This window comes from Bos indicus x Bos taurus, chromosome 22 (assembly GCF_003369695.1).
Source record: "Bos indicus x Bos taurus breed Angus x Brahman F1 hybrid chromosome 22, Bos_hybrid_MaternalHap_v2.0, whole genome shotgun sequence".
NCBI lineage: Eukaryota > Metazoa > Chordata > Mammalia > Artiodactyla > Bovidae > Bos > Bos indicus x Bos taurus.
Genome location: NC_040097.1, coordinates 56131072 through 56143257, shown reverse-complemented (window position 1 = coordinate 56143257; position 12186 = coordinate 56131072). Strand labels below are relative to the sequence as shown.

The 12186-nt window shown below is 39.0% G+C and overlaps 1 protein-coding gene across 4 annotated transcripts in view; it reads left to right on the top strand.

The window, feature by feature from the left end:
- RBMS3 (RNA binding motif single stranded interacting protein 3) overlaps window positions 1-10861 on the top strand; it is an 802823-nt gene extending 791962 nt beyond the window's left edge. For all 4 annotated transcript variants that reach the window (XM_027522594.1, XM_027522595.1, XM_027522599.1 and 1 more), the window contains one exon: window positions 4258-10861. In XM_027522594.1, coding sequence (XP_027378395.1) covers window positions 4258-4264 — 7 coding nt within the window. In that variant the 3' untranslated portion in view covers window positions 4265-10861. The remainder of the gene's footprint in view (window positions 1-4257) is intronic.
- The last annotated feature ends 1325 nt before the right edge of the window (window positions 10862-12186 follow it).

Sequence of the window (12186 nt, the reverse complement as noted above, 5' to 3'; positions counted from 1 at the left end):
AATAGGAAAAAAAAAAATGTTTTTGAAAACGTGATCTTTTACAATAGTATCAAAATAATTGTACTGACAAAAAAATTCTCTTACAGTTTTTTAATAATTTTTTAAAGCATTCCAAAGGAGACCAGAACATACTGCAATCTTTCAGGAAGTAAGTATCTATCTGGCCCTGTAGGGGGTCATGTCCATTATGTATTAATAGCTCTGAAGAGAGCTACAATTAAACAAGCATTGCACTTGTGTTAGAGCAGTGTTTCTCTCAGCACCACTTCTGACCATGCTCTCCACTCCATCTCCAGGAAAGCGAAAGTGCATCGCAGGCAGATTCTTTACCAGCTGAGCTACCAGGGAAGCCCAGGAGTGAATTTAGTTCTATTAAATAGCAATAGACTATTAAATAGTCTTCCATTCCGACTTCAGCAAGACACCATGAAGATGTAAAGTACAACCATTTATTTCTTCTCATTTGTTTTCATGTAGCAACAAGACCACTTGAAGGATGAAGCAAGTGATGGGAGGAGGCTATTGGAAACACTTGTGTAAGGTTATAAAACTTGGAAGTAGCTCCAATATGACCCAACAATCCCACTCCTGAGCATATACCCAGAGAAAACCATAACTCAAAAAGATTCACACACCCCCAATATTCATTGCAGCACTATTTACAATAGCCAAGACACAGAAGCAACCTAGATGTCCATGAATGGATAAAGAGGATTATGATACATATATACAATAGAATATTAATCATAAAGAGGAACAAAATTGAGTCAGTTGTACTGACGTGGATGAACCTAGAGTCTCATACAGAGTGAAGTAAGTCAGGAAGAAAAGGATATCGTATATTAATGTGTATATGTAGAAGACTCTTGACAGTCCCTTGGACTGCAAGGAGATCAAACCAGTCAATCCTAAAGGAAATCAGTCCTGAATATTCATTGGAAGAACTGATGTTGAAGCTCCAATACTTTGGCCACCTGATGTGAAGAATTGACTCATTGGAAAAGACCCTGATTCTGGGAAAGATTGAAGGCAGGAGAAGGGGACAACAGAGGATGAGATGATTGGATGGCATCACTAACTCGATGGACATGAGTTTAAGCAAGCTCCAAGAGTTGGTGATGGACAGGGAAGCCTGGCATGCTGCAGCCCATGGGGTTTGCAAAGAGTCAGACACGACTGAGGGACTAAACTGAACATGTATATATGGAATCTAGAGGTGCTTCCCCTGTGACTCAGTGGTAAAGCATCTGCCTTCAATGCAGGAAATGCGGGTTCAATCCCTGGGTCAGGAAGATCCCCTGGAGGAGGGCTTGGTAACCCAGTTCAGTTTTCTTGCCTGAAGAATCCCATGGACAGAGGATAACCCTGGCAGACTACAGTCTGTAGGGTCACACAGAATTAGACACAACTGAAGTGATTTAGCATGCATGCATGGAATCTAGAAAAACAGTATCGATGAACCTATTTGTGGGGCAGAAATAGAGACGAAGATGAAGATAATGGATTTGTAGACAGTGGGGAAAGGAAGGAGAGAGTAAGACGAATTGAGAGAGTAGCACTGATATATACACACTGCTGCTGCTAAGTCACTTCAGTCGTGTCCGACTCTGTGCGACCCCATAGACGGCAGCCCACCAGGCTCCCCCGTCCCTGGGATTCTCCAGGCAAGAACACTGGTGTGGGTTGCCATTTCCTTCTCCAATGCATGAAAGTGAAAAGTGAAAGTGAAGTCGCTCAGTCGTGTCCGACTTTTAGCAACCCCATGGACTGCAGCCTACCAGGCTCCTCCGTCCATGGGATTTTCCAGGCAAGAGTCCTGGAGTGGGGTGCCATCGCCTTCTCCGATATACACACTACAGTGTATAAAATAGCTGGCTGGTGGGAAGTGCTGTGCAGCACAGGGTGCTCAGCTCGGGGCTCTGTGATGACCTAGAGGGGTGGGATGGCGGTAGTGGGAGGGAGGCCGGAAGGGAGGGGATGTATGTACACATATAGCTGATTCACTTTTTTTGTACAGCAGAAACTAACATAACATTGTAAAGCAATCATCCTCCAATAACAAAGAAGGAAGGTAGCTGCAGCCTCACTCATACACACGGATGCGTGGAGACTAGCCCACCTGACATGCCTGCAGTGAGGGGCTCCGTGTCACACAGCCCACTGACTGAAAGCATTCCCTGAACAGTCTGAGGCAGATTCTTGCCATATTAGGCATTTTCTGCTCAATGCACAGTAATACCAGGGTGGAAGACGGAAATGGGAACAAAGAATAGACCTAAAAGCAAACACAAAAACACACACCAAATGTGGTTCCCACAAGACAGGTTTTAGAAATAAATGGAATACGGATATACTTTGCAAAGGTATATGTAGAGAGATCAAATATACTCCATGGTTCCCATGGTTCCCAGGATGATGATGACTAAAATTTCCCTTACTGTTACTGCTATTTTGACAATTTTGATGGCTTTCATTCTAAAAAGGAATGCCACTTTCTTTCATAACATAGAAAAATAAATGTATTTCTAGAGACTTAAACTCTGGTTAACAATGGAAATAATCTATCAACAAGTTGCTTTCCTTACATGATTCTAGGAACAAGTTAGGCAGGTTTCTAAGAGCCACAGCTGGGTCATATGAGGGCTTTTGGCAGACTAGAAAAAGAAAACCCTCTGGGTCATCCCAGGCTAAGTCTCACCTAGTTCAAAACATCATTGAGAGGGCTTTTTGTGAATTTGAGTAAGGGCCACATGCTCAGGGCAAATGCAGTCCTGCTCTGGAGTACACAGCTTGGGGAACAGACTGTGGGCTGGAATTAGCCCCGAGGTTCTCCTGCATCAGTGCATCCTGTGCGGCAGAACACCTGGACGGACACCCTTACACAGCAACCCTGAGCTTTCTTCATGAAAGCAAGCAACCGGGCATCAGAAGAACCCACGGAGCACTGAGGGAAGAAGGTTTCATGAAACAGGACCTAAAGAAAGTTTTGAAGAATCTTTATTTGTAGAAGATACCCCTGAAATTCTTGAACCAAATTCTCATCTGTGGGTGGAAGAGATAAGAGTAAAGATCAACCCACTGTTAGCTCAGCCCTGCCGTATAGATGGGGCAGAAGGAGAAAGTATCATGTGGGCTGGGCTGACAAAGTGGCGTCTGTCCATTTAAACACCCATGATGTGCACATCAGTCTCCCAGACTCCTGCAGAGTAAAACACAGGAGCAACAGTCCCTCCTCTCAAGATTTTAATACCTTGTTGAGATAGAAGAGCAAGGAAGAAGAGAAGAAACTGGAGCGTGAACAAAGCTTCACTGCTCTCTTACCTGTCTTCAGTAATAAGCCTCCGGCTCATGTGGAAACACTTGGTGAGCTCTGTGTGATAACACACAATACATTGCTGCTGATGTACGCTCTTATTTATGGGATTGGATACACAGCAGGTTCCTACTGGATAGCACAGGGAACTGTATTCAGTATCCTAGATAAACCATAATGTGAAAGAATATTTTAAAATGTATACATTTATATGTAACTGAATCACTTTGCTGTACAGCAGAAATTAACACTACATTGTAAATCAACTACACTTCAATTAAAAAAATTTTTTTCTGTATCCTGGGTATATAATAGGGAATCATAGATTTATTGACTGAGTTTGTGATGGATTTCATGGGAGTTCTGGAAGGACAGAATTTCTCAAGGGATTTCTTGGGGAGCTAAAACCTAAGCCAAATATTGAAGAATACATTCCATGAACATAGGAAATATTACCTGTCTAGATAATATTTGTATATTTGAAACTTTGCAATTAAGAGATATTCTTGATCTATTAGCCAAGATATTTAATATGAACAAGCTGCAAATATATATCAGTATGAAAATGGCAGAATTTGACATGCTTCTAAGCCCCCTGTGTCTTGACAACTTCCTTGATGACTGTTACATTGAGAGACCTTGGTAGCTTTTAAAGAATGCTCGCCAGTCCAGGTTCGATGCACGATACTGGATGCTTGGGGCTGGTGCACTGGGACGACCCAGAGGGATGGTATGGGGAGGGAGGAGGGAGGAGGGTTCAGGATGTATACCTGTGGCAGATTCATTTTGATACATGGCAAAACCAATACAAAATTGTAAAGTTAAATAAAATAAAATTTAAAAAAATTTTAAAAATAAATAAAGAATGCTCACTGGAAAGGTCACCGAAGGGGATTTCAAAATGCTTTGGTGCAATGACCACTCCTCCTCCATTGTTTTCACAGACCATAAACAAGACTGAAGAATGTCCGTCTGAAACTCTGCCTTGAATGAAGAAACTTCATTAAACAAGAAGTTGGCTTCCAGTTTTGCACAGGCGTCGATGGAATGCTGTTTTGTTTGTTTTTTTAATTTTCTACTTTACCCAATGAAAACAACATGTTTTTACGTGCTGTGCAAATGGTTCCTTCATGTGGTCTGACAGTTTATTTTTGCATCATTTTTTTAATTAAAGAAAACAATCCCAGAAGAGGACAACTACTACTACAAACAAATAAAGCAAAACATGGAAGGTTGACATTCACGTGGAAGAACATTTGAATTCAGAATTTATCTGAAGGTGTAGATAGATTTTTTTTTTTTTAAACAGGAAATCTGATGTCAAGAGGTGGGCAAGCAGAAATGGAAACAAATTGTCTTCCTCAGTAATTAAGCTACTCTTTCTTTTTCTCTTCTTGTTTAAATCTAGTGGGTTGGGTTTTTTTTTTATTTTATTTTTTTCTTAGAAATATTTAGGTAAGGTTTATCTTGAATCTTAATTGCCTTAATTTTAAGGACGTCAAAGGCTCTCGAGGCAAGCTGTCAACGTCTTGTTAAAACCAAGAAAGAATTGAAATATTGTACCGGTTTTCACTGGTACAGAAGTCTAAGACTATGAGTTTTTAGGGTGGGAAAAAAAAAACTGTACAGTTTTAAAGAAAATGTTTTTCTTCATTTGAAGAAAATTTGCTGATAAAAGAAACCATGGCAACTGCAAGAATTGGGGAAATGCTGGGACTTCTCATGAACTTTGTCTTAAGTGTTGAATCGTTCTAGAAGGCTAAAACATTTTAAGGTAAAGTTATTAATGTTGGTTTAAAAACAACTGCATTAGAAATAATGCGTGTTTGGGGGGCAGAATGCAGATTTTTTTAATTTCCAAAGCGTGATCGCTAGCAAAATCATTAGTGCTTTTTATCTGCAGTCTTTTTTATGAGCTTTACAAACTTTTTAGTCAGCTTTGCTTGTCACATTGCAAAATCTAGCTTAAGAGCATTAAAAAAAAAAACTTAAGTAGATAGGAGCTTATTGTCAAAAAGTGCAAAAAAGAAAAAAAAAAACACAAAAAAACAACAAAAAAAGCAATAGATAGAGAAATTGTTGACAATTTCTGTAGTCTTTCCTAGTTGTGATCAAATTCAGCCTATGGATGGCCTGTTTTATACCAAAGATGAAGTGGCACCCTGTTGCAGTCCAGAAGATAGAGGTTGCTTTCTTTTCCTCTCTTTTCTTTTTTAAAATTTTATTTGACCTACATGGCCGGACCAGTTCTTTGTTTAAACTACCTTCCACTGGTGTTTTACATACTGCAAAAAAAAAAAAAATTGTTTTTATTTTAAATGTACATTTGTGGATAGTAGAAGCTTGTTCCTGTGGTCAGCAATATTAGCGCCAAGAGTTCTGGATTCCAACCAATAGAGCCAAATGGCTTTAAATTCCATGTGCTTTTCTGGTTCTTTCCTAGTGCTCTTGAATCATGAAGTCTGTATCGATGGCCACCAATGAGCTAACACACTTGTTTAACAGGTTGAAATTTCATTATGTGAATTTTGGACTCAAGATACTTCCTGAACTGGTCTGAAAGATCACTTGTTGAAAAAGCTCAGTGATGCTCTGTTGAGTGGTGAGTGGTCTCCTGAAAAGGCCTTGTGCGGTATTTCTAACAATAGCCTTGCTTCTAAATTCCCGCGCCTCTAGATTTTGTCTTCTCGTCTCAGTCCTTGTCATCATCTACCGTGAATAGCCACCTTGACTCTGCACTTGGGGAAGGGGTATCTTTTGTGTGTGTGCCTCATTTCATTGTATTTTCATATCCTGGTATTGCCAGAAGAAAGACAAGGTAGACTTTTTAATTTCAGTTTAACTCTCTGAGGCAAATAGGACCAATGAGACTGAGGATTCTATTAGTGGAATTCAGGTAAGCTTTTAATGCTAGTTGACAATCAAGAAATTATATGATTTATATGAATAAGAACCCAAATAATTAGATTTGATCGATTCTTAAAGCCAAAGGAGATATATATTACATTGACAATGATGCAAAACTTTGTCTAAAATGAATTAAATTGACTTACCAAGCACTTCTGCATATTTGACTCATAAAATCTATGTTCAACCTGTACAGTTTTACCTGAAATGAAAGACAGTGGAACTCTGTTAATTGAACCATGCACTAGAATGGCTTTCTAATGGCTTATTAGAATCAATAGTTGAAACTCTTTGCACAAAGTGACAGGAACCTTAGTCCAGAAGGAAGAGGCACTATAAAAGAGAACAGGGTAGGCATTTAAAAACTAACATATTAAAAGGTAAATCATATTCCCACTAGGTCAACATGAATAATGAGTTTGACTCATAAAATTCATCAACATTATACTGTTTGATCTATAAACAAAGGTCTAGTGTTAAAATATACCTAATTCTCTTATTTGAAAATCCCATGAATTGAAAGCTCTTATCTAGAGAGTGATTCCATATCTTTGTGGTCCAATTAGAGGCAAAAATTTAGCCAAGGCAGTGTAGCATGTGCTACAAAAAAATTCCACCTGGTCATAGCCATCCCTATGGTTTTCCATGCTTTAGAGAGAATACTAAACTTTTGTTTTGTTCCATTCTTCAGCTTCTCATGTATTTTAAGGACGGCATTTTCTCTTTGAGAAATGGGCCCCTGAGTTACGGGGGATGAGCAAACCTGTATAGGAGCTGTGCTTTTTACTTCTCTTTTTCAGTCTCTGAACTCTGTGTATAAATAAGGATTATCCTGGGCATAATTCATTTGAATATGAAATCAACATACTTCCTTTGTTTTCTGTAAAACAAAATAAATCAAAACATAATATGATGCTAAGAAAGTCTCATTTCCACAATCAACAATGAGGCTAAGAGGTAGCTACCACATGGCTGATGAATGTGCCTAGGTAACTTCCTGTTTCTATTCAAAACTACTGCTTTATTTATACATTCAGCAACATTTTTTTCAACTATAAAATTTCAGTAATCTCAATTTTTTAAGCCACTTCAGGCAAAAGAAAATGACTTGCCATTTTAGGTGTCCATCTGTGCTTTATGTTTGTTTTTTTTAATATATATTATGCCATAACATATCTTATTTTAAATCAAAAAGAAGGAAAAGTGGCACATGTTCAAATTTGCATGTATCATCTCTAAAATTTATCACCTAAAAATTAATTTTAAGAATCAAGCCTGGGAAAAAAATAAATACATCAATAGGTAGGCAGCATTACATTGTATGAAAAATAAACCAAAACATGCATTCAATACACACTGACATCAGAATTCCATTTTAATCAACAGTACAGGTTATGGAGCTTTTAACCCAATTTAGGACTACAATCATTTTTTAAAGTATTCTGGTTCACTATACTTCAAGCATTTATTCAGATTTTCAATTTTTCCTCTCACCTGCAATTGCCAAGACTTAACCTAAGTGTCAGTAAGCAAAGTAAAACCATAATCCAAATGGGATAAACATTATTTCCTCCAAACTCGGGTTCCGTGGTCAGTGGAGAAGCGGGTATTCTTTTAATGTGGAGGAGGTATTGTCAAGGCAGTCTGCATGGTGACTGGGAACTCCTCAGCGCATGACCACATTTTCTGAAGTCATCAGGGACCAGAGGTAACACTTGCAGGGTGGAAGACTGGCCTTCAACACGGGCGTGTCCAAAATACTGCAAGTTACATGCTATTCTCTCAAGAATAAAACCTTTGACCCAGCTGTGGTTTGGTCAGGGTTAGTTTGTTCCCCTGGTAGTTTCAACCCTCAAATGTTGTGCCGTGCGTCACCACTTGAATCAACTCTCCTGTGACCTTAACAGATCTGCTGCATTTGACAGCACCTATGATGCACTTCCACCCCCTCTTAATGAAAAACTACATGTTAAAAGCACCCATATCGGAGATGGAAAGCCCTAGGAGGAGGCCAGATAGGACAGGAGGTTCGCTGAACCTACAGAATCCATTAACTGCTTAAAAAACTTTTATAATCATTTTTAATCTACGGATAAGAAAATAAAAGTACTTAGTTTTCCTAACTCTATTTGAATAATTGGGGTGTCTATTATACCCATATGGGCTTCCCAGGTAGCCCTAGTGGTAAAGAACCTGCCTGCCGCTGCAGGTAGACATAAGAGATACAGGTTTGATCCCTGGGTTAGGAAGATCCCCTGGAGGAGGGCACAGCAACCCACTCCAGGATTCTTGCCTAGAGAATCTCATAGAGGAGCCTGGTAGGTGACAGTCCATAGGACCACACAGAGTCAGCATGACTGCAGTGACTTAGCGTGTGCACACACACACCCTATGTCTTTCACAGTGACCTAAAATTTCCATTAATGAAAGCTGAGATCTTATTAGGACCTTTGAAGTCTTCTTTATGCTTGAGGAAAAGTTTCAATGGACTCTCTAGACAGATGATAATCTTAGTAGGAGACTGAAAAGACACTTGACAATTCAGTCTCATTCTTACTTTGAGTGCAGGAACCACTGCAAGATGAGCTGATAAGCAGGGAGACATTTTTAAGTGGGTTTCAGTGATAAATGTTTTTATATGATATGAAATCAAATGAAAGGCTATTTATATAGGTAGATAATGACATGCAGCACATTGGAGGAACCATATTTCATAGTCAAATCTAAACATGTCATAGAACCCTGATCTCTATTACCTTGTCCTCAGTAAAAGAGTAAGAAAGAAATTTTGTTTTTCATGTAATTGAAAAACATGACTGGCAGGCTTCAAAATTCTGAGCTCGCTGGGACTGACAGCCCCTCATTCCAATTTAAAGGACTGACGGGGTTGACACCCTTCCCGTGACAGACTAATAATGAGATTCCAGTAATGAATCCATTTGTTTTGCAAATGACACCATGGCATTGGAAGACAGCTGAGTCTAACTCAAACTGAACATTTCCTACCAAATATTCTGAAACATGAAGTTGGTCCCGTAATCCAAGTATTCTTGGTCATGGCTGTCCCTTGTGGAATACAGAGAGTTCAGGAAAAGTACAGAAGCTGAGAACAAAATCCCTGAGTGGCCCCAACAATCTTTTTTGATGTAAGGCAGGGAAGCTCAGCCCAGACTGGTGATTTCTGGTTTTTTACCCCCAACGTATATCCTAACTGTCATGTAAAAAAAAAAGATGGATAGCTTCTCCTTGTTAATGTCTTTTTATTTCTGGGAGGGAGAATAATGAGTTTAGAATAGCATTGTCTATGCGGCAGTTCTAAAGCTGGAGCAGGGTGAGGTGGGTCTTGGAGTTGCTGGAAGAACCACTAGGCCACTGGGTCCACATTTTCAATCCACTGTATTCCCTCCAGTTAGTGACTGCCCTGAAGCCCCAGTCCTGCAGAAACACAATCGCTCCCACTTTTTGAAGGGCTAATCATTTACTTTTGTGCACCTTGTTTATCTTCTCTTTTCAACTATTAGGACTTCTCTTTCCTTCTATTAGAATTTCACCCTGAGGATGGAAAACAAAAAACATTTGGAAATAAAATTCACATCTATTTTGTTTCTCGTTAAGGATTGATTTATTGAAGCAGTTTTGAAATCATTGGTAAAATGAATGTCAGTGCATTATATACTGTGAGTTTTTAATATCCATAATGTCCCTTTCCCATCCACTGCAAACAATTGCAAGTTGGCTATATGCTTGCAGAACATAAATGAAAAAAGGATAGCAAAGAATTTGGCTTTCCTCAAATGAAAGCTATTTTGATTTTGTTCACTACTGAAATTTGAACCAGTAGAACAGCTCAACTCAAAATTGAGTTTTGGGAATACAGTAATAGCTCTTGGTTAAATATGCACTTTTATCCCCATCTTAAATCTTTGACCAAAAATTTGCGTTGTTTTATAATTTTTTTGACTTTGTGTTACCACATTATGGCTGAATGACCTTGAAATTCCATTGGATTTTGGTAAAAAAAAAAATCAAATTTAAATAGTATCCAAAGTGTAACTTCAGTGTTATGCTTTGTATTGTTAACCCTCTAATCTTATTAAGAAAGATGCTCTGTCCTCCTCCCCGAAATAGGTTATTTTTTCATATGTGAAACAGGAGTTATTCCATGTTTCAAAACAGGAAAAATATTTCACAGAGATACTTGAAAAACTTTTCTCCATTCTGGGAATTAATGCTTCCATTTATTTAAAAAGAAGAAGAATGTAATTGGAGTCTTAATTTAAAAAATATATATGTAAAAGTGTACTTGCTATGAAATACTCAGTTTCTAAAACGGAAGAAAAAGGGACACAGCTTCTTTTAAAACTGTTGTTTCAGGCCATATCTGATGTCATAGAACTTCTGAAACATCACTCAATTCTGAATTTTATTTAAGAGCATTTTGTACTGCTGTCTTTGACTGTCATGGAAAATTCTGTAATTGAACAGTGTTTCTGGTTTTATTTTTAACTTTTTCATCTGTACCACAGTCAAATTAGCTACCATTTTCCCTGTTCCTTGAGCTTTCCGTAGATCAGTGGATGTTAGGTTTAAACTTCTGTTTTCTTTGATGAAGCTTTCAATAAAAAATGAAAATAAAATCAACCAAGCAGGGCTGTTGTGTTTTTCTTCAAGCTTAGTGGAAGGAACAGTGTCTATATTTAATTGGCTTCCTACAAAATTTATCCAAAAAAAGAACCCTCCCTGGTAACAAAATGTGAGAGAAGAGGGACCATTGTGCTCATGCAAAGGAGCCTGTTTAGGAGTTTTGGAGGTGTGGACCACTTAGGTCTCCCTGGGACCTCATACATTATTTCTCACTTTTATGCATAAGAATTCAGAGATCATCAGCTTCTAACTCTAACACATGCCCAACATCTACCAATAATGCTTTCTTTAAAGGGATACTGACACAGAGAATGTTTAGCTGCAGTCCAAAATTAGTAAAGTGAAAAATAATATATCTCAGACTTAATCTCACAGAGTTTTATTATTTCTGGATTTTTTTTTATAAAGGAGCATTATTTTCAATAATAATGAAAATCTCTCTCAGCTATCAAAAGGCCATCTTTTTGTTTAAATCCTTAGACAGAGAGGGAGCAGTCTTCTCCCCCGGGTTCTTTCTCCTGCCTCTAGGAAGCTGCAGGTTACCACTGTGACAAAGTAGTCGCCTGGTGGAACTGCTGTGTGGGTCTCCAGTGGATTCCAAATCCAAATCCTGGATTTGGAACAGAAGCATGATGTGAGGGATGGCTATAATAGCAAAGGCCAGCACTACCTGAGCTGAGCCTTCGCCATGTTGCAGAAACGGCCAGGGGCCCCCACACTTGAGTTCACACAACTTCGCCCACATGCTCTCAGGTCAGTACTGCCATGGCTCCATTTTCCAGATGAGGCTTGGAACGTGGGCAACCCAGCCACGCACCTACATCTTTAAAAGGCTAGAGTATGCTTTTAAAAACAGCATCAAACTCTCAACCCCTGTGGGACTTCCCTGGTGGTCCAGTGGCTAGCACGCCGTGCTCCCAGTGCAGGGGGCCCGGGTTGGATCCCTCGTCAGGGAACTTGATCCCACATGCCGCAACTAAGAGGCCATGTGCCAAAACTAAAGGTCTTGTGTGCCACAACCGCGACCTGGCACAGCCAAGTAAACAGCTTTTGTAAAACCAGTTTAATTTTAACCTTTGGTTCTAAGTTATTTTCTTCCTCAGAGGCTTTGGGAAATGCCAATATGGAAGGCAACTCTTTTTTAGTTTTTTTGTTTTTTTCCAAAAGTTTGTCTCATTTGGCCTGAGATTCTGTGATTTCTATAGAAGAGGGTATTTGGACATTCATTCTAATCACCTTGGTCACAATTCACATTTTCTATCCCAGAAATAACTTTCTATTTCCATCATCTCTGTGATTTGTTCTGGAAGGAAAAGCCCTAG